General features: G+C 39.7%; 1 protein-coding gene across 1 annotated transcript; it reads left to right on the top strand.

Moving 5' to 3' along the window:
* The first annotated feature begins 221 nt into the window (after window positions 1-221).
* Window positions 222-20,732, top strand: LOC132214355 (centromere-associated protein E-like). Its single transcript, XM_059661489.1, has 9 exons — window positions 222-415; window positions 1,127-1,330; window positions 3,361-3,579; window positions 4,580-4,765; window positions 6,661-6,773; window positions 8,845-8,942; window positions 10,547-10,730; window positions 12,028-12,272; window positions 20,009-20,732. The coding sequence occupies exons 1-9, from the start codon at window positions 239-241 to the stop codon at window positions 20,101-20,103; spliced, it is 1,521 nt and encodes a 506-aa protein (XP_059517472.1). The 5' UTR covers window positions 222-238; the 3' UTR covers window positions 20,104-20,732.
* The last annotated feature ends 2,163 nt before the right edge of the window (window positions 20,733-22,895 follow it).

The following is a 22,895-nucleotide window of genomic DNA, read 5'->3' as shown; positions in this document are numbered from 1 at the left end:
AGGTATATCCAGTAGGAAGTCAGAAATAAGGACCCAGAAGTTACTCTTCCAAGATGCTGAGAGGAGAAAGTTGCGGACAGAGAGAGGCTCTTTCCTTTTTCCTCACTTATCAGAGGATATAGATAAATGCAGTGCCATCCACCTTCAGTCTTGAGGGTTTAAGACATCCTCTAAATGTGAGATAAGTTTAATTTCCCAATGTTTGTTTCTCTTCCAGTATGCTTTAAGCAATGTTATAATGATAAAGAAAGAACAGCACGAATCCATCAATAAATTTGAAATGGTTTTCATTGATGAAGTGGAAAAACAAAATGAGCTGATAAGTCAACTTGAACACCTTCCCCAAGGTTATGATGTATCATCCAGAGAATTAAGGGACCTCAAATTGAGCCAGAAGGTGGATCTACATATTCAGGTATAATTTATTTTAAATGGATTTAATTAGATTTTGAGCCTTTTTTAGCAAGTAGGTACCTTTTCATGTGCTTAGAGGCATTTTCATTTACCAAAAATTAAAAATAAGCTACAGAATATCAGCTGGCCAGATGTAAAGAGTACCAAGTCATAGAGGAGCCTCCTTTCAGAACTCAGCTGATTCAGAAAAAATGTAACAATATCAGCAAGTGGGAATTCGTGGAACCCCAGAATAAGTTTCTAAGTGCCATCTAACGCTTCCTAGACCTGTGACTAGGAGTAGGAAACATTTTTATTGTAACAGCTGCACATGGAATGTTTGCTCTCGGCCAGAAGTGTGAGGCTAGCATCTAATTCCTAACGTGCATGTACATCTTGCTATATGCACAGAAAAGTGATATCCAAAAGCACTTCACATATTATTAGTCACAGATTTATAGTTTTGACAGATTTCAATTCTAACAGGCAGAATTTGTGGGCATGCCTCTGTTATGTAGCCTATACTGCCAAAATTTTATTCAAATAACTAAAATAAAGTTTTAGACTAGAATTTTATTTCTAATATTATTAGAAGAACTAGAATTATATTTACTTCAAAAATATCAAGAGTGAGAGTTCAGTAAGATATTTTCCTCTTTTTATGATATTTGTGTGATATTTAGATAAAAATTTCCCCAATGTTCATGAATTTACTGCTTACTTTTTAACACAGGAAATTCTCAAAGATTTTTCAGAAGGTGACTCCCACATCATAAAGGCTGAATTTCAACAAGTACTCAGTAATAGGAAAGAGATAACCCACTTTTTGGGAGAGTGGTTGAATACTCATTTTGATATAGAAAAGCTTAAAAGTGGAATCCAGAAAGAAAACGATAGGATTTTTCAAGTGAATAAGTTCTATAATAACAGAATAATTGTAAGTAGCAGTTTTTATTGTGCTACCTATTCTTTTCGTTGTGTGCTTTAATTGTTCTACCTCATTCTTAAAAGGACTTAGAGCAACCGGATTTTTAAGTATGTTTTCTTTCACTTATTTGTGGGGGGGGGGGGAAATTGACTATGTAGAACATGTTCTTCCTCTAACATTATGCTTCCTTAAGATAAATCTACCAACTTGTAAAGAAGGTAACAAAACATGGGTGTGTGATACCACTTCCCACTTGTGAAATCGTGAATCCTCTTGTCACTCTCCTTTCTTTCCTCGCTTTTCACTGCTTCTGTAGGAACTGAGCCCTTTCCCTAAGTAGCCTCAGACACGGGGAGACGTGCGTTGTGGTGCGGCCATAGACAAGTCTGGAAAGCTACTCTCGTGAGGCCTCATGTGCTTTTCATCTAGTGGGTCACTACCATATGCTCTGTCCTTCAACTTGAGGTTTGAAAATGTAGTTTGTATCATTGTTCCCAAGTTGATCAGCCTGGTAGATTGATGCATAAGAACCAGCCTTGCTTAAGATCAGTTTATTAATTTGTTATACCTTCCACTGATCAGAATATTCTGTTTTTTGAAGGAATCCCTGCTTTATATATATCAGATAAGACACGTAGTAATCAGAAAGTTGCTTCTTATATATGCAATTGGAGCTAAGGGTGCTAGAGTATGTAGCTTTTAAGATTGGTTTTTTAATTTCGTGTGTTTGGGTAGTTCTTAACACTTCGATTTCAAATGAAAACTATTTAAGTTACATTGAAATATAGATACTGTTAAATGGATAGTTAAAAAGTCCGCAACCAATAGAGAAAAGAATAAAACCAATGTTTAGAAAAACTCCGTATAATTCAGAGTTTTTTGTAATATGGGGGATTTCTACCATGTGAGTCAGCATGGAGATGAGGCGTCTGTCAGCACCCTGACAGTAGGAATTGGTAACTTTCTATGGTGTGAGGTCGGTAGTCCAGTGCCAAGGGAAGTCCAGGGTACCAGTAAGAATACAACTAATTTAGGATGCAGGTCTGACAGAATGACCAATAAGCCATTTGTGATGAGAGCAAAAAGAATATCCTATAGGAATTAACAAAAGAAAGGGTGAGTAATTTCAGAGTTAGTTATCCTTCAATGTAAAAGACAGTATTGATTGTTATTCCCCTCAATGCAGGAGCTTCCCCCTGGTGGTCAGTACACTCCCACAGGGAGAGCACTGCTCAGCCAGAAGCCAGGTTCACAGCTGGTTAGCGCAGCGGTGGTGCTGGGAGCCTCTCCCCTCTCTGTGGCAACACTAAGAACCCCTAAGGGGATGTCCACCAAGGGGTTCTGGACTGCAAGTGGGCATAGGCCGGGCTGAGGGACCCCTGCGCCCCAGTGCATGAATGTTGTGCACCAGGCCTCTAGTGTTTTACAAATAAATATAATCCTCTCCAGTCCTTAACCTTCTTTTATTCTCCTCAACATCCAACATCATCTAAAATGTTAGGAACCAATGCAAACCACAAAGAATGTTTATTGTCCTGGCCAGTGTGGCTCAGTTGATTGAGCATCATCCCATGCACTGAAAGGTCACCACTGGTTCGATTCCTGCTCAGGGCACATGCCTAGGTTGGGAGTTTGATCCCCAGTTGGGGTGCAGGCGGGAGGCAGTCGATGAATACTAGGCTCTCATATCAATGTCTCTCTCTCTCTCTCTCTCTCTCTCTCTCTCTCTCTCTCTCTCTCCCCCCACCTTCTTCTCTCCCTCCCTCTCTCCCTCTCCCTCTACTTCTACTTCTCCCTCTCCCCCTCCCTCCCTCCCCCTCTCCCTTTTTCTCTCTCTAAAATCAATAAAAATATTAAAAATAAAAAAGAATGTTTACATTCTTTTATGTTCTTCACAAACTGTTCTAGAATGTTTGGAAAATGAATTTCAACATATACTAATATCTTGTCCTAGAATTCTAATATTTTTCATAGGGTTTTTTTTCTTTTAAGTATGTAATTTGCTTTATAGTTATAATGGTATTTTTACTATTCAATAGACTATACTGAATGAATCAACAGAATTTGAGGAAAGAAATGCTACTTTAGCCAAAGAATGGGAACTTGACCTGAAATCAATGAAAGAGGAAAATGAAAAACTGTTTAAAAACTACCAAACTTTGAAGATCTCTCGGACACCTGGTGCCCTTGCTAATCCTACTACACAAGACGATAAGAATCTTCATGTTACATCGAGAGACACACAGCCAATCACAGAGGTATGTTAATTTTTTATATTTTTCAATTTGCAGCTTCATCACAAAGTTAAAGATCTCATACAACATTTCAGAGCAGAATTATACTATTGAATACATCAATTAAGGAACATGGACCAGTCTTTGTGTGTGTGTGTGTGTGTGTGTGTGTGTGTGTGTGTGTGTGTGTGTGATAGGCTTGTTTGATTTATTGATGATAACCATTCTGATAGGCCTGAGGTTTTAATTTACATCACTCTGATGATTAGTGACATTGAACACTTTTTCATATGTCTATCAGCCATCTGTATGTCCTCTTTGGAGAAGTGTCTATTTGTTTCCTTTGCCCATTTTTTCATTGGATTGTCTTCTTGGTGTTGGGTTGTATAAGTTTATATATATTTAATTGATTTCAGAGAGGAAGGGAGAGGGAGAGAAAGATAAAAACGTCAATAATGAGAATCATTGATTCGCTGCCTCCTGCATGCCCCACACTGGGGAACCCGCAACCCGGGCATGTGCCCTAACTAGAATCGAACTGTGACTTCCTCATTCACAGGTCAACACTCAACCGCTGAGCCAGCCAGCCAGGCGAGTTGTAGAAGTTCTTTATATATTTGGGGAATTAACCCCTTATCAGATGTATCATTGGCAAATATGTCCACCCATACAGTGGGTTCCCTTTTCATTTTGTTGCTGGTTTTTTATGGATTTTTTTTGTTTGTTTTTGCTTTTTGTGTTTTTGCTGTGTGGAACCTTATTAGTTTGATGTAGTGCCATTTGTTTGTTTTTTTTCTTTGTTCCCTTTGCCCTATGAGATATATAAACAAAAATATTATTACACAAGATATCTAAGATTTTATTGCCTATGTTTCCTTCTAGGCTTTTTATGGTTTCATGACTTACATTTAATTTAAGTCTTTTATTCAGTTTGAGTTTATTGTGTTTAGTGAGAGTTTGTGGTCTAGTTTCATGTTTTCGCATGTACCTGTCCAATTTTCTGATATGTGTCTTTTTTTTATAGAAAATTCAAGAGCTGGAAGCTTCACTGCATGAAGCTAAAGAACGTGCTATGCATAAGGAAGGCAAGAGTATAAACATGCAGAAAGAACTTCAGATGACTTATGATGTAATATCAAAACTACAAGCACAAGTTAATGAATCAAATAAATGTCTTGAGAAAACAAAAGAAATGACCCAAGAACTTCAGGTAACTTCACAAATTCATAAATAAGAGGGGTTGTTTTTTTCCTTTTACTGTTGAATTTGGCAGATCATTTGGGAACCCAGGCTTTTACTTCAACTTCCTATTAGCTAGGTATGTCTCAAATTCAATACTCAGGCTTTGAAAAAGCAAGTAACAACTTAGAAATGAAATACAGGAATATAATAATGATTATTTATATCTTTCTAGAAAAAATTTTAAAAGAAATAGATATTTTTAATAATTTAAGATGTGTGCTCATTTTTCAAAAATGCTTCTTAATATTTAACACTCCTTATAAGATAAGTACACTTTGAAAAATTATTTTTTCTATTTTAATGCCCTACTTAGTGAGTCTACCTATTAGCCAGTAGCCTATGGGCTGAATCTGACCTATGTTCTTTAGAAATAACAGTCATTTCAGTGTTTTTTAACTTGAACATTTCAGTGTTTTTTACACAACACATCCTCATTTATCACATCCTTAACCCACTCCCTTTTGTTTTAGCTCCAGCCACTTCTCACACTTCTGCTACTTGAGTCTGGCCCTAATAGACATTTAAGTTTGCTATTCTGGCTCCAGTGTCGTGTCATTTCAGTTAATTAGAAAGAAGTAAAACATGTGTGCTCTTCCCTAGTTGGTTTGGCTCAGTGGAAAGAACATTGGCCCATGGACTGAAGGGTTCTGGGATCAATTCTGGCCAAGGGCACATATCTCAAGTGCAGGCTCTATCCCAGCCTTGGTTGGGGCACATGCGGGAGGCAACCAATTGATGTGTCTTTCTCAAATGGATATTTCTCTTTCTGTCTCCCTCCCTCCCTTCCACTCTCTCTAAAAATCAATGGGAAAATATCCTCAGGTGAGGATTAACAACAACAAAAAAGAATGTGTACTCTTTTTATTACTTAACATTTGTTCAATGAGACATTCATTAAAAAAAGAATTCTATATGTATGTATTTATATATGAACTAGAGGCCTGGTGCACGAAATTCATGCATGGGGTGGGGGGAGGGTGTCCCTCAGCCCAGCCTGCACCCTCTCCAATCTGGAACCCCTCGAGGGATGTCCGAATGCCTGTTTAGGCCCGATCCCATTGGGCCTAAACGGGCAGTCGGACATCTCTCTCACAATCCAGGACTGCTGGCTTTCAACCACTCACCTGCCTGCCTGTCTGATTGCCCCTAACTACTTCTGCCTGCCAGTCTGATCAACCCCTAACCACTTCCCTGCCAGCATGATAGACTCCTAACTGCTCCCCTGCTGGCCCAGTCACCCCTTACTGCCCTCCTCTGCCATCTTGGTCACCCCCAACTTTCAGGCCTCCCTTTCAGGCCTGGTCCCTCCCCTGTTGACCTGATAGCTCACAACTGCCCTCCCCTGTTGGCCATCTTGTGGTGGACATCTTGTGTGTTGGAGTGATAGTCAATTTGCATATTGCCTCTTTATTAGATAGGATAATTTGTTTCTGAGTGGAAAGTAGATATATTTATGTCACTGGATTGAACCATCTTTGAATACAATGCTATATAATACTTTGTGGCTTGAATTCAATTCTATTTTTATAATTTCTGATGGTTTTTTTTGTTTCATTTTCATAACTTTGTTTCATTTCTATACCCATTTCTTTATTTTCAACTTTTGTGTTTTATTTTGTAGTTACTGTTTTTTAATTGGGGAAATAATTTGTTTTAAGAAATAAAATTCTTCATATGTTCTCTACACACTAGTTTCCAATAGCTTCAAATATACTTCACATCAAATATCTATTTATTATTCATTTTAGGGTTCAAATTTGTGCCTTTCCCATTTTTCATATATGTAGAGTTTGCTGTTTGAAAATGTTCCTACCAATAAAGTGAAACTTCTCTAAACTTATATCTTTCTTTTCTATAAAAAAGGACAAAGTTGCTTTAGGAGCCAAACCCTATAAAGAAGAAATTGAAGATCTCAAAATGAAGCTGGTGAAAACAGATCTAGAGAATATGAAAATTGTCAAGGAGCTTGAAAAGGAGTATGTCCTTGCCTTAATTGAACATGACTTTACTATCTTAAATTTTCTTTCCAAATGATATATTTCTTTTCATTAGTTAACTTTTGAAAATATTGTTGTTATGGCTTTTTTTAAATGAATACAAACAACCACAGGGTTTTAAGTTGTTAAATTCTCATTATATACGCAAAGATTTTTAAAAGTAAGCACAATTCTGACCAATTACTAACACACTCTGTGTTTGGATGCTTCCTGCTTAATCACATATCAGTAGCTTAAAATGGCCTTTTTATGCTTGAAAGTGAATGTTAAGAAGGTGCGTGTGTGGCCCTGGCAGGTTGCTAAGTTGGTTGTAGCACCATCCCGTACAACCCAAGGGTTTCAGATTCGATTCTGGTCAGGGCACCATGCATACCTAGTTTGCTGAGCAGGCAATTGATTGAGATAACTGATGTTTCTCACATCAATGTTTCTACCTCTCTTCTCTCTTTTCTTCTCCTCCTCCTCCTCCTCCTCCTCCTCCTCCTCCTCCTCCTCCTCCTCCTTCTTCTTCTCCTCCTTCTCCTCCTCCTCCTCCTCCTCCTCCTCCTCCTCCTCCTCCTCCTCCTCCTCCTTCTCCTCCTCCTCCTCCTCCTCCTCCTCCTTCTTCTCCTTCTCCTCCTTCTCCTTCTCCTTCTCCCCCTTCTCCTCCTTCTCCTTCTCCTCCTCCCCCTCCTCCTCCTCCTCCTCCTCCTCCTCCTTCTCCTCCTCCTCCTCCCCCTTCTCCTTCTCCTCCTCCTCCGCCTCCTCCTCCTCCTCCTCCTCCTTCTCCTCCTCCTCCTCCTCCTCCTCCTCCTCCTCCTCCTCCTTCCTCTTCTCTCTCTCCCCCCCCCCCCTCTCTCTGTCTCCATTCCCCCCTCCCCCTGTCCTTTCTCCCTTCCTCTCAGAATCAATTTAAAAAAATCCTGCCCAGCCAGTGTGGGTCAGTGATTGAGCGTGGACCTATGAACCAGGAGGACATGATTCTATTCCTGGTCAGGACACATGCCCAAGTTGAGGGCTTGATTGATCCCCTGTGTGTAGCATGCAGGAGGCAGCCAATCAAATGATTCTTTCTCATCATTGAAGTTTCTATCTCTCTCTCCCTTCCTCTCTGAAATCAATAAAAATACATTTTTTTAAATCCTCAGATGAGGATTTTTTTTTAAAAATGTGTATGTGTATGTAAATGTGTATTTAGCTGTTTGACTAAGGTTTCTGTTGCTTCTCAGTTTCATTTGTTCTTCCTATTGTGTTTTTATGTAAAGGTTGTATAGGGTGGAGCCAAAGTAGATTCACAGTTTTTCATATGGAAAATAATACAATAATTAGTATTACAGGAATAAACTGTTTCCCATATTCACAACTGTAAACCTACTTTTACCACACCCTGTAATTCCTTTGAAATTATAGTACCTAGCGCTCAAAAACATGTCCTCTTGTTGTTGCTTTATCTATGTATGGTACTGCACATACTAGCGTGCCTCAAGTTCATTGTGGTACAGCATGATGAAGATAACATTAAAAGAAAGTTGGGTAACCTGAATTAGAAATATAATGTTGCCATTTATTAATATATCAATTTGCAAGTTGTTTAATCTCTCTGCTCCTCAGTAATAATTAATAAAATGATAGATTTGTACTAGAAGATTTCTGAAGACCCCTTCTGATTTCTAACACTTTATTCTTCCTATAAATCTTTAATAAATATTTAATGATAATATATATAAATTTGTGCCAAAAGATAGCACTCTGAATCTTTATGCATTCTAATCAGCCTTCCATTGATAACACTACTGGTTTTAATGAAACTAATATCCAATTAATAGCTACTGAGCTTCCACAAATTTAAAAGGCTGGTTTCTCAATGTTAAATCATTGCCCCTGAAAGCAAACAGGATACTTCCAATTTGATGGTATTATAGCTACAAAGTGCATGATACCAGGGTATTATGTCAGTGTGATACACCTTAATAGAAAATTCTTGTCAGCAGGTCTGTTTATTCTTCTATTAAAAGTTAGTTGCTGGGTTCTTATATATATATATATATATATTTATTGTTGTTTTTATTAGAATAGCTTCTACAAAAGCCACTGTAGAATATCAAAAAGAAGCTATAAGGGTATTGAGAGAAAATCTTAGAAGAAATCAACAAGCCCAAGATACCTCAAGTAAGTAGAAACTGCTGGTATTTCCAGGTCCTGTTCATTTTACTTCTCAATGCACTTACACAGTTTGAGAACTACTATTATATATGTGATAGTCAAGAACAAATCACTAATTTAGAAAGAACTGCTTTTAAAATGAATTTATTGCAATTATATTTCTCTTGTGACATCTCCTATAATGTCAGCTGTTTACCCATTATAGGTTCTTGAAAAATATTAATTTTACCATTGCATTATCAGATCTTTACATATTAGGGAAGATTTTCAGTACTATAAAAGAATGACTTAACTATCAAGATAGAAGTACCTTCCCAATAAAAATCCAAACATATCTTAATAGATTTTAATATTATACATAGTAAAATATAATCAGTGCATAATACAAATAAGTATATATCCTACTTGTTCTTAATACTGAAAATATAGGGTTTATGCTTACTTGTAAACTCTTTAAAATATCTTAGGTATAGTTATCAAATCTAATAATCAAATTTCTGCATATACATTCCTCAAACTATACTTTATTCCATATCCCTATCTCTTGTGTTTCATCTTCCAAGAGAGAATGCTGAACAGTTCTTAGGGCAGCTTCATATAATATACCAAGCAATGTCAGGGGAAGGTCAATCAGCTGATTTCCCTCACTTAATGGCTGTGAGAAATCGAGGGGACCACACCTGACCTTCTAGCATACGTGTGTACACATGTTGTGAGGATCACGCTAAAAGTGGTGTATGAAAGCACACTGAATATTCTAAATGTCAGGCAAATGTAAGATGATATTTGTGTGTATTGTCTGTTTACTTAAAAAAGAAATTATAGATAGTGTTAAAGATATTGTCTAGAACATAATTTAGTTGAATGTCCCTACTGCCTATTGCAGCTCCTATATGGGAAACTTCAATGGGTAAAAATAGAACGGGGTCTCTTTGTTGTGACATTAGGGTCAGGATAATAGTTCTTGAATAGTAAGTGATTTTTAAGTATACCTTGTTCCTGAAATCAAAATAATTCAAAAGAAAATGGACATTGAGTATCTTCACACTTTACCCCTTTTATAATTATCAGTGATTGTTTCTAATTATTTAGTGGACTATTCTAAGCTACTCACATTTTTATGCAGTTTTACCTAAAATTTACAAAACAATTCCTCATACCACTTTTTTTATACATATAGTGTAGAGTATAGGATAATATATGCTTTAACATAATTCTAAGGTTTGTTTAGTTAACAAGTGTGTGTTGAGTATTTACAGTGCACTGAGTGGCTGGGGTGGGCCCCACACACACATTCTGTGTTGGAAGAAGCCCTTCAGGTGATTCCTCTGATGCAAGAGATAGATCAGTGGAGGACAACTCTAATTAGAGAGGGTTGCTGCTGTGCAGTTATGGGGAAAGGCTTCAGCAGGATTATGGTAGCAAAATTGGTGGATGGAGAACAGCAGGAAGAATATAGAGATATTTAGAATTGATGATGGAACAGGCACTGGAAGTCAAGTAGAAGAAGAAATTCAAGGATGATTTCCAGGGAGATGGTGGTTGAGACGTGTTGGGTTTTAGAATGACTTATTGCATTTGGTAATGTTTCCTTTATTTGCCTCCCACAGTTGGACTAGAAGTTAATGATTCTAAACCTTCCAATAAACCCCTCACATGTGGGGGTGGCAGTGGCATTGTACAAAGCACAAAAGCTCTTATTTTGAAAAGTGAAAATGTACGACTAAAAAAGGAAATTTCTAAATTGAAGCAGCAAAATGAACAGCTAATACACCAAAAGAATGAACCATTAAGGTAAGAGCTGCTTACATGGTACAGAAATTATGTTTATGGCTGTTACATGCAGGGGAGGAAAGTATATATCCATACATATATGTTTTTTGCAATTAGCAACCCTTCAAACATGGGGAAAGTAATTTTTAGAGTTCATGTAATGTGTCTTCTTTAAAAGGAATAAGAATATGGTAACACTAGTCCAGATGTTTACTATCAGTCAACTGACCTCTTTTTGACTAAACCAAGAACCAAGATGTGAACAGAGATCTTTGAGGGGGCAGCTTAAATATACTGCATGTCTATATACCAAAGTCATAAGGCCTTACTCAATAGAGGACTCCTTAGGGCCATTTTTGTAACCTGCTTCCTTTTACTTTACAAGCAGTTTTAACAAACTTATTTGGCTTCTACCAAAGATTAGAATCCTATGCTAATCCTGTATACTAAAACCCTAATATGCAAATAGACCAAACGAGGGAACCACCAGTCACTATACACACCACCAGGGCGCAGACACTCAAACCAGGAGCTTCCCCCTGGTGGTCAGTGTGTTCCCACAGGGGGAGTGCTGCTCAGCCAGAAGCCGGGCTCACGGCTGGCAAGTGCAGTGGTGGTGGTGAGAGCCTCTCCCGCCTCCACTGAAGGTGGGCAATAAGGAGCGAGGAGTCCCAGGCTGTGAGAGGGTGCAGGCCAGGCTGAGGGGACACCCCCACCCCCAGTGCACAAAATTTCATGCACCGGGCCTCTAGTCTACTAATGATATAGTAGAAGAAAAGTAGGCATCAAATAATTACACAAATAACTAATTCTTTCTAATGAGTGTTAAACAAATGAAAGAATTTACCAGAGGGATCAAACTTTAAGTGATAAAGAGGGCTGGTGATGAAGAGACTAATCTATGAATAAATCTGGATAATGAGTACAAGTTGAGCTGGATGAAAGGAGAGATAGGTAAGCCTCCCGGGCCCACAGAACAGCTTGTGCACAAGCTGTGAGTGAGAAAGAATAACCAGTTAGGTGGAACTGAAAGACATCCACTGTGGCCAGAGCATAGAGAATGAGACAAATGCAAGATGAGGTGCCATGGGTACTAGATTCCACAGGCCCTCATAGATCATTCTGAGGAAGTTTGGGTGGTATCCTAGATGTAATAGGAAGATGACCTCCACTACAGGATTTGAAGCTGGGGCCTGGTGAGATCAGGTAGCATCTCTGGCTACTGGAGGTCTATAACGAAATCCAATTTAGGAATCTTGTTTGTTGTAGTCTTACAGTCTTCTTTCCCTTCCTCTTCCCCCCCTCCCCCCCATTTAAGCAATAATCATCATCTTTCCAATGAGGCTCTCAAAGATGTAACTTGTGAGAATTCTCCAAAGACTCCAAAAAGAACAGCTTCTGAAAAGAGACACCGAACACCTTCTCAGTGCAAGGAGCAGAATTTACAAGATCCTGTGCCAAAGGAATCACCAAAATCTCGGTTTTTTGACAGCCGGTCGAAGTCCTTTCCAGTACCCCATCCAGTTCGCTATTTTGATAACTCAGGTTTAGGCCTTTGTCCAGGTGGGTAAATATGTACTGGTTCCTTGGGAGTCAGGGGTAACAGTTGGGACTTAACTGTACTATGTGGCCCCATAGGGCAAGTTTTGACGAGAAGGAGGTGAGCCGGTGATGTGCACAGCCTTCATTTGCTGCCTTTGTGAGAGTTTCTCCAAAGCCCAGCACTGAGGTCCAGTCACTCCAAGTGAAGACTTTATTCTGCCTCTTAAACCCTCAAGCTTTTCCCAAAGATAGACAAAGCAACTCTCTCAAGGACATAAAGACACTACCCTATATACAGAACTTACTGAAAAAGACTTTCTCATTTATTCAGTGGGCCAGTAGTCCCAATAGCATTATATTCATTGGCTTGTATCATTTACTTATTAAGTCATTCAGTAAACAATATTTTGACCAACTATGTGCCACACATTAGACCCCGATGGTACGTAGATGAGCAAAGCCAGACATGGTCCCTGCCCACTGGAGTTTGCAGTCTAATAGGAGGTATAGTTGGGAATCAAGTAACCCACAAAGGGTGAAATTCTAAGAGTGCACCAGACTCTAAGGCTTATCATAGGTTTTTGTTCCATGAATGTTAAGGCAGTCTTCCTTGAAGAAGGGAACTGAAATCTAAGAGGTTAATGTGAGTTAGCTTAACAAAGAGGAGAAGGAAAAGCATTCAGGCAGATGGAACAGTGACAGCCCCAGGGTAGTGTTACCAGGAAACCCCAGTTGGGCTTGGGCTGCCTGTCCCTGTGTCAGATAACGAAGGCAGGGTTGAATCATATTAGGCGTTTATTGAAAAGGCCAGCCAACCAAGAAGACAGGGCCCTTACAAGCATCAAATCCTGCCTTCCCAGCAAGGTACAGGGGACAGGATTATAAAGGGGAAGGGGCTAGTGCTACCTGCAGCCCTGGGGGTCCACAGACATCAGCTATTGTAGACATCAGGCGATGAGATGATGTTGCTGAGATGATGTTTTTTTTTTTTTTAAATTAAATCTTTATTGTTCAGATTATTACATTTGTTCCTTTTTTTTCCCCCCCATAACTCCCCTCCTCCCAGTTCCCGCCCTACCCTCCGCCCTCACTCCCCACCCACTGTCCTCATCCATAGGTGCACGATTTTTGTCCAGTCTCTTCCCACATCTCCCACACCCCTTCCCCCCCCCAAGAATAGTCAGTCCATTCCCTTTCTATGTCCCTGATTCTATTATAATCAACAGTTTATTCTGTTCATCAGATTATTTATTCACTTGATTCTTAGATTCACTTGTTGATAGATGCATATTTGTTGTTCATAATTTGTATCTTTACCTTTTTTCTTCCTCTTCCTCTTCTTAAAGGATACCTTTCAGCATTTCATATAATCCTGGTTTGGTGGTGATGAACTCCTTTAGCTTTTCCTTATCTGTGAAGCTCTTTATCTGACCTTCAATTCTGAATGATAGCTTTGCTGGATAAAGTAATCTTGGTTGTAGGTTCTTGGTATTCATCACTTTGAATATTTCTTGGCACTCCCTTCTGGCCTGCAAAGTTTCTGTTGAGAAATCAGCTGACAGTCGTATGGGTATTCCCTTGTAGGTAACTGAGTTTCTTCCTCTTGCTGTTTTTAAGATTCTCTCTTTATCTTTTGCTCTTGGCATTTTAATTATGATGTGTCTTGGTGTGGTCCTCTTTGGATTCCTTTTGTTTGGGGTTCTCCGCGCTTCTTGGACCTGTAAGTCCATTTCTTTCACCAGGTGGGGGAAGTTTTCTGTCATTATTTCTTCAAATAGGTTTTCAATATCTTGCTCTCTCTCATCTTCTGGCACCCCTATAATTCTGATGTTGGTACGCTTGAAGCTGTCCCAGAGGCTCCTTACACTATCCTCGCATTTTTGGATTCTTTTTTCATTTTGCTTTTCCGGTTGGATGTTTTTTGCTTCCTCGCATTTCAAATCATTGACTTGATTCTTGCGCTCCTCTGGTCTGCTGTCGGGCGTCTGTATAATATTCGTTATTTCAGTCCGTGTGTGCTTAATTTCTAGTTGGTTCCCCAATATAAGATCGAGGGTCTTATTAGTTTTTGTGTAGATCTCATTAAGTTTATCGGCAGCTTCTAAACAGTTCTTGAGAGACCTTAAAAGTGTGGTTCTGAACTCTATTTCTTCCATTGACAATTTTGTCCTGTTTCTTTGTCTCCGCATTTTGTTATGCTTCCTTGGTGCACCCCCTAGTGGTCTTTGTTCGCAGTCCTATAGATAAATCTTGATTGTTGTAGCTAATTCCAGGGAGGGTTTGACCTCCAGGCCAAGTGGCTATGAGATTCAGCTGTGTCAGTGGTGAGAGAACTTCTGTCCTCTAGGGAGGTGCTAATCTAGCCTTTGCCTGAGGCTATCCGGCAAATGCCTCTGTGCAGGGCTTGGGCAGGGCGGGTCGAACAGGATCAACAGCGTGGGCCGGAGAGAGCAGTTATGGCGGATCTCAGTCCTGTCCCAAGGGGCTCTGCCTCTCTGAGTCCCAGCACCCGCTGCAAAGCTCGGAGAGAAAGCTGCACTCGCTCTGACCGAAGCCAGACAGTCCAGCTTCTCCCGCCTGAGTCTGGGTCCCTAAAGACTCGCCCGGATCTGGAGCTCAGAGTCTACACTCCCTCCCGATTGAAAACAACAACCGCGCCCTCCACCGCCAGCCCGCTCCGCGCACTCCGCACCTCAGAATTTGACTTCAGCACTGCGCCTCCTCTGAGTGTCCGTATGCGTTTCTCTTTCCTCCTAGTTGTAGGACTTCCACTCAGCCAGCGCCCCTGTGGTTCTGGGTGATGTCCCTTCCGTTTTTTGGTTTCACTTTTGAAGTAGTTGTTCAAAGCAGCAAACTCCAGCGTTAACCTATGCCGCCATCTTGGTTCTCCTCGATTTTTCGAGATGATGTTTTGACTCCTGGTCTGACCATGCTTATTGGTTCTGCTTGCTGGATTCACAGCTGAGTCACCTCCTCAATCGCTTCGCACAGGCTTTGGAAAGGAAAAGGTAATGCCCTATTCACATAAATATATGTGTCCTAAGATTTAAAATAATGTGATTATTTTTCAGATTAATTCAGGTGCTCTATCAGATATGGGTCCCCTATCAGTAGGAGGGACCACAACAGGGAAGGTTGGAAAGACACTGGTGGCCAGAGCACAGTGAGCACTGGCCTGTGGGGATGAAGTCAGGGAAGTGGGAGAGAGAAGAGCCAAGCTGTGGGCTTTTTAGAGCACCCAGAGGGGGTTTTACTCCCTCCTGAAAGCATGTGGAGAAAGCCTCTGAAAGATTTTAAATAATGGCAGGGAACATAATGAATTACACATTTTGAAAACATTACCTCTGCTGTGAGGTAACCAGCAAAGAATAAGAGCAGGACTCTGACAGTTGCCTCAGCAAGAGTGACAGTAGTGTGGACTTGGGCAAGTGCCCCAGCGGTGGAGAGAAGTAGGCATCTGGAAGTAAAGTCAGCAGTGCTGGGGGCCTGGTGGGAGGGAGTGGGGCGGTGTCAAGGGTCACTCCCAGGGTGCTGCACTAGGTGGGTCATGGCAAGGGAAGCTCTGTAATGTGTTGCTTGTAGTGTTTCTCACCACATGGCATTCAGCGTGCCCAGGTGTGCGGGGCTAAGCCCTGTGTGACAGTGTGTCTGCCTGTCTGAAATACCCTATTACACAGCTGTAGACAACTAAAGCAACAAAATCGCACACTAAGAAAGGCACCTGCCAAATCATCTTAAAGCCCTGACTAAAGGTTGTCAGGGTTTATGAGAGCTCTGCTTTGTGATGAAGAAATCTTACCTATTCTAAGAAACCTATTCTCATCAACCACACATCCAAATTCTGTCAGCAGCAGTCTGAACATGCTCTTGGGAGTATTGTAAGACACAGAACGTTCTGAATTTTTTAAAAAACTATTCACTTCGCCAAAACCGGTTTGGCTCAGTGGATAGAGCATCGGCCTGCGGACTGAAGGGTCCCAGGTTTGATTCCGGTCAAGGGCATGTACCTGGGTTGCAGGCACATCCCCAGTGGGAGATGTGCAGGAGGCGGCTGATCGATGTTTCTCTCTCATCGATGTTTCTAACTCTCTATCTCTCTCCCTTCCTCTCTGTGAAAAATCAATAAAATATATTTTAAAAAAATAAATAAAAAAAAATAAAAACTATTCACTTCATGGAGTAGTATTTAACAACCATTTAAGACCTTCCATTAGCTAACGCTTATATGGAACTTTTGCTGTATACATACACACTATTTTAGAAGAGTTTGGAAAAATAGAAATTTTTATAACCACCCTTCTCTCTTTATCTGACAGTGCCTGAAGCACAGGCATAGTAGGAATTAATCCAACTAGAGATTAATTTAATTAATTAATTAATTAAATCTGTTTCAGTCTATTCATCAATAACAGATCCCTCTGGTACTATTTTTCAGTGAAATTAACAAAAGAGTAGGCTGGAGGAATATACAAATCAAAAAAACTTACCGATTCAGAATTAAAAGACATAGTCCCACTTAAATTAGTAAAATGACAGTATAAAAAATTTTGACAGTTTTTTTTTTTTTTTTTTTGGGATTATTGTAAACTTTATTTAGGTCATGGGGATAACAAAATTAGAGATCGGAATTGCCACCGACTGTGGTTCTAAACATGTGGACAGAGAGAATGGAGAGGCTAATCAGCAGAGAGAGAAGAATGAAGCAGACACTCAGAAAGACCCAGCAATGAGGGATGGTGACTAGCTGTCCTGGTGTGCCTGCACAGAAGCATTTCCTAAGACACTGGACTTTCAGGGCTAAAACTGGGAAAATTTCAGGCAAACTGGGATGAATTGGTCACCTTACTAGGATTTCCTGGAACCTAGCTTTGTTTTTGAACTTGATTCTATGAGAGATTCCTCTCCTGGCTTATACTTTTTCTAATTGGGATTTCTGTCACTTGCAAACAAGTCTTATTAAAAAATAATTAGGTTTTGTCACTATATAAAGAATTTTTGTCTTATAACAACTTATTAAGACCAAGTAGACAACACCTCCATTGTAGAGAGGAGAGAATGGAATTGAAATCCTGGGAACATTTATCAGGATCATATGGCTAAGGGGTCAGGTAGCAAAGCTAGGTTCTCTGTCTCCTATCAAAGGAGCTTGTACTTCTAGGAAGGCTGCTTCTCAGTGTGCAGGGTTCAGCATCTTGCAGAAATGGATTTTGCAATCCATAGGCAATCCATCAGTCACACCTGCACTTTTAAAGAAACTCCCACCATCCCTCTGTGTTGCTAGGTATGGGGGTTGCAAACCGCCTACACTATTTTTTTTTTTTACCCCCCTACCTCCTGCCCCCCAACCCTCCCCGGCCTTCCCGCTGCAGCTCGACAATCTGTTTGAGGCAGCTCTGCCTCTGTATCTATTATTGTTCAAAAGTTTATAATGGTCTCTATTGTCCACGAATGAGTGAGATCATGTGGTATTTTTCCTTTATTGACTGGCTTATTTCACTTAGCATAATGCTCTCCAGTTCCATCCATGACGTTGCAGATGGTAAGAGTTCCTTCCTATTTACAGCAGCATAGTATTCCATCGTGTAGATGTACCACAGTTTTCTAATCCATTCATCTACTGATGGGCACTTAGGCTGTTTCCAGATCTTAGCTATGGTGAATTGTGCTGCTATGAACATAGGGGTGCATATATCCTTTCTGATTGGTGTTTCTGGTTTCTTGGGATATATTCCTAGAAGTGGGATCACAGGGTCAAATGGGAGTTCCATTTTCAGTTTTTTAAGGAAACTCCATACTGTCTTCCATAGTGGCTGCACCAGTCTGCATTCCCACCAGCAGTGCACAAGTGTTCCTTTTTCTCCACATCCTCTCCAGCACTTGTCGTTTGTTGATTTGTTGATGATAGCCAGTCTGACAGGTGTGAGATGGTACCTCATTGCTGTTTTGATTTGCATCTCTCGGATGATTAGTGACTTTGAGCATGTTTTCATATGTCTCTTGGCTTTCTGAATGTCCTCTTTTGGAAGGTGTCTATTTAGGTCCTTTGCCCATTTTTTGATTGGATTGTTTATCTTTCTTTTGTTAAGTTGTATGAGTTCCCTATAAATTTTGGAGATTAGGCCCTTATCAGATATGTCATTGGCAAATATGTTTTCCCACACAGTGGGTTTTCTCGTTGTTTTGTTGATGGTTTCTTTTGCTGTGCAGAAGCTTTTTATTTTGATGTAGTCCCATTTGTTCATTTTTTTCTTTAGTTTCAAGTGCCCTAGGAGCTGTATCAGTGAAGAAATTGCTTCGGCATATGTCTGAGATTTTCTTGCCTTTGGATTCTTCTAGAATTTTTATGGTATCCTGTCGTACATTTAAGTCCTTTATCCATTTTGAGTTTATTTTTGTGTATGGTGTAAGTTGGTGGTCTAGTTTCATTTTCTTGCATATATCTGTCCAATTTTCCCAGCACCATTTATTGAAGAGACTATCTTGGCTCCATTGTATGTTCTTGCCTCCTTTGAATTTTGACAGTTTTTAATTATAAAAGGGAATCTAAATTATCCCAAGAACTTGAGATGACTGGCCAAAGCAGTTAAGCTAGATTTACAGTCGATCCTTGAACAATGTGAGGGTTTAGGAGTGCTGACCATCCTGCACATTCGAAAATCCAAGTAACTTTTGACTCCTGTAGAAACAGCTACTAATAACCTAGTGTTAACTGGAAGGCTTACTGGTAACATAGTCAGTTATCACCTATTTTGTATGTTATATTTATTATATACTGTATTCTTACAATAACATAAGCTAGAAAAAATGAAATGTTAATAAACTCATAAAGAACAGAAAATAATTTATAGTTATTCACTGAAAAAAATCCACATGTAGCCCAGCCAGTAAGGCTCAGTGCCGAGTTGGGGTTTTGCTCCCCAGCAAGGGCGTACAGGAGGCAGCCAACTGATGATGTTTCTCTCTCATCGATGTTTCTATCCTCCCTTTCTCTCTCTCAAAAATAAAAAAAAACTTTTTTAAAAAATCTACGTATAAGTTTTCCTGCGCAGTTCAAACCTGTTCTTCAAGGGTCAGCTGTACTGTATACGGTTCATAAACAAATAGATGCAGCTGAAGTGCTTTTAAAGGCTCAGAGTTTTCCAAAGGTGTCTCGATATTCTCTACACTACTATTTTTTTTAAATATATTTTATTGAGTTTTTACAGAGAGGAAAGGAGAGAGATAGAGAGTTAGAAACATCGATGAGAGAGAAACATCAACCAGCTGCCTCCTGCACACCCCCCACTGGGGATGTGCCTGCAATCAAGGTACATGCCCTTGACCGGAATCGAACCTGGGACCTTTCAGTCCGCAGGCCGACGCTCTATCCACTGAGCCAAACCGGTTTCGGCTCTACACTACTATTTTAGCACACCATTTTTTTTCTAAAAATGGGAGAAAGGAAAATCAAACTTAATCCATGTTTGATTCACTTTTTATCTCAAATTTATGAAATCAAGTAAGACTTTATCACTCCTTGGTTTTATGTACAGCAAGGTTTTTCTCACAATTCATTGTATGAGAAAATGGAGAATAAACTTCTCTGTCTCTGATGAAGTGAAATATACCTTTTTCATGACCGGACATGAGGATGTTAATGATCATGTTGCCATGTTTCATTTTTCATATCTCCACTGTCTTGACATCCTTTGCATTTCCAGTTGTATTTGAGTTTTGTATTGTTAAGATTGCTTCTGTTTTTTATTTTCTTTCCTCAGAAGAGCCAGCTGCTGGAGGGGAGAATGTGGATCCTCAGTCAGGTGCTTGTCAGGCCTTCTCAGAAAAGGACCTGCCCGAGTGCAAGATGCAGTAGTCACCTGTCACTTTTCCGGGCCCCGCATTCCTCGGCTGTTACTTCATGTGTCTACGCCTGGCGATTATGTCGCAGTCCAACTTAATTTCAATTCTGTTTTAGTTTTGCCACTAGATTGAAAGGTGAAGGAACAGGAGATTGAGGCATTCTAGTAGTTTAGGTGATAGAAATGTCGTCGTCTTGAATGTCATACTAAGAAGTGGAACTGTCTTATTTATTTATATATTTTTAAAGAATAAAGTTATTGAAGGAAACATTTAATCTAAATTAATATCCATTTTTATTACTGTAGCATTATCCACATGGAACTTAACAAAATTATGAATTCTTTGTTTAGTGCCTTGAACATTCAGTCGGTATTTAATTAGTACTGAATCCAACTCCTATAATATTAACTAATGGTTTTCTGGTAGGATATTCAGGATATCTTTGGTTCTCCTGTCTCGTTTGTTAATATTTAGAATTTTGCTAATGGACAAAATGAATCGACCAACAAAATAAGATCCGAAGCAGGGAGGCATGGAACAGACTGACATGCCTCAGTGAGGGGGCAGGGGGACGAAGAGATGCACCAAGAACTGATATCCTGTGGGCACTGGCAATAGGGGAGTGAAGGCCTGGGTGGGGAGGGGCTGGCCGGAGGAAGGTAGAGGAGTGGAGGATGGGGGACATCTGTAATACTATCAATAATAAAAATTATTTTTTAAGAGATGTAATTGCTAGGGAAAAATGCACATGCTTTCTGGATTTAAATTGTTATGGTATAGTAAATGCTATGACCATTTTTTTTATTTTCTAATCTTAATCTTCCTTTTACTGTAGTAACTACAAAACTTTTCTGTTACCCACCCAGCCCATGTCCTATATAAGCACTCTAAATTGGTTGGTTGGTTCCTGAAATGTGTACTCTATTGCTCTTTACTCCCAGGTGAAGGGATTCCTATGTCATTCTACCCTTTATTTTAGAGACGAGGAAATGGCGCCAGAGTTTCTATCTAAATACCGTGTCCTAAACCCGAGACCCCACATATTCAAGGCATCTGTGAATGAGCTTCCTGCAGGCTGTATAGCCTGAAAAATGGTTAGCTTGTGTGCGGATTCATTTTCTAGGATACTTGGGTTTATACTTTCTTTTATCATCTTCTCAAAGGGCTCTACGACTTTCTAAGAGGTCAAGGACTATGATTTCATAGAGTATCTGATATTTTATATCACAGGACTGGAAAAGCACAAAACAAGTTACATAAAGTTCAGAACAGAGTTAGTCATTTCGAGGCATTCTTGGCCTTTTTAGTAAGATTCATTTCCAGGAAAGAAATTATGAAGTACATCATATCTGTTATTTTTAGTCAATGTATTGCATATTTTTGCTTAACATACTATCATAGCAATTTCTAGAGCTAAGGAGAAATTGTCCCTAAAATCCTCTCCCCTCCTCCAGCTCTGTACCTTGGAAGTGTTGTTTCTCCTTTCTACACTTACCCAAACAAGACACTATAACAGAGCTGCAGATTTGATTCTTTGCAATATCTGTTCCTCTACTGAATAAAAATAATGCAAATTAGTAGGTAAGCACACCTGGGTAATAAAACTACCTTGAGGCCATACTGTAAAAATACAGTCAGTCATCAGGTGTCCAGTCTAGTAGAATGTTGCTTTACTCTGAATTTGGATGTCCATTGCCTTCCTCAGATTTGGGGAGAGTTTTACCATTATTTTCTGGCAGTACCACTGTGCATATATTGGTCCACTTGCTGATGTCTCACAAGTACCTTAGGCTCTTCACTTATTTTTTTCTTTTTTGCTTCTCTGAATGGATAACTTCCAATGACCTGTCTTCAACTTTGTTGATTCTTCTGCTGCTTGATCAAGTCTGCTGTTGAGCCCCTCTAGTGTATTTTTCAATCTCCTCAGCTCCAGAATTTCTGTTTGGTTTTTATTGTTTCTCTCTCTTTGTTAATATTCTTATTTTAAAAAAATTTAAAGGACAATTTTTGCTATCCATTATTTAATTTCTAATAATAACATTGGCGGAGACCAGTTCCAGCATGTACAGCAGGGCTGCATCTGGGAATGGCTGAAGGCATTTCCCCAAACCTGAATAGGATACATTAAATTGATTTCTTGGCTGCCAGACAGCTAAAGGGCATCTTAATCTACATGTTATTGCCTCCTACTGGCCAAACACCTGAACAGCCTTAGGCTAATTCTTCCATTCTGACAATGGACTCTGTAGGAAACCTTGACCCTTTGAAGTGTATATCTCTGCCTCGCTTCAGGAAAAATTGTGTTAATAAAAAGCATGGGGTTCTGGGATGAGGAGCCTTAGACCTGAGAACTTAGATCTTGGATCTTAGCTCCTTTCACTAAGCTCCTCTGACCCCCAAATGCCTTTCAAAATTATATTTCGTCTCTGGACTATTTACGCACAGCCTTCTCCAGATTCCTGAACCCTTCTTGATGCTGGAACAAGAACCCCGGCATAACATTAAGTTCAAATGGAACACTTTGTGCTGGTTGTTTTATATGCTAAGTCCTTCCCTGAGGTAGGTGCTATAGTTACCTTCATTTCACAGGTTAGAAAACAGGTTTGGGAGTTAAGTGACTTAACCACTGAGGAAGAGATAGGAACCTACCTTCATCTTTCTGACTCCACAATGTTCTCAACCACTATGACTGTTATGAACACACTTAGCTCCAAGAACAATAAACCTAAAGGAAAACGGGAATCTAAAGTTTATTTTTCTCACATGAAAACTCCAGAGGAGTTAGTCTAGGGCTCTTACCTTGAG

The sequence above is a fragment of the Myotis daubentonii genome, chromosome 1 (genome assembly GCF_963259705.1).
Source record: "Myotis daubentonii chromosome 1, mMyoDau2.1, whole genome shotgun sequence".
Classification (NCBI taxonomy): Eukaryota; Metazoa; Chordata; class Mammalia; order Chiroptera; family Vespertilionidae; genus Myotis; species Myotis daubentonii.
This window is presented reverse-complemented; position numbering and strand designations above follow the sequence as displayed.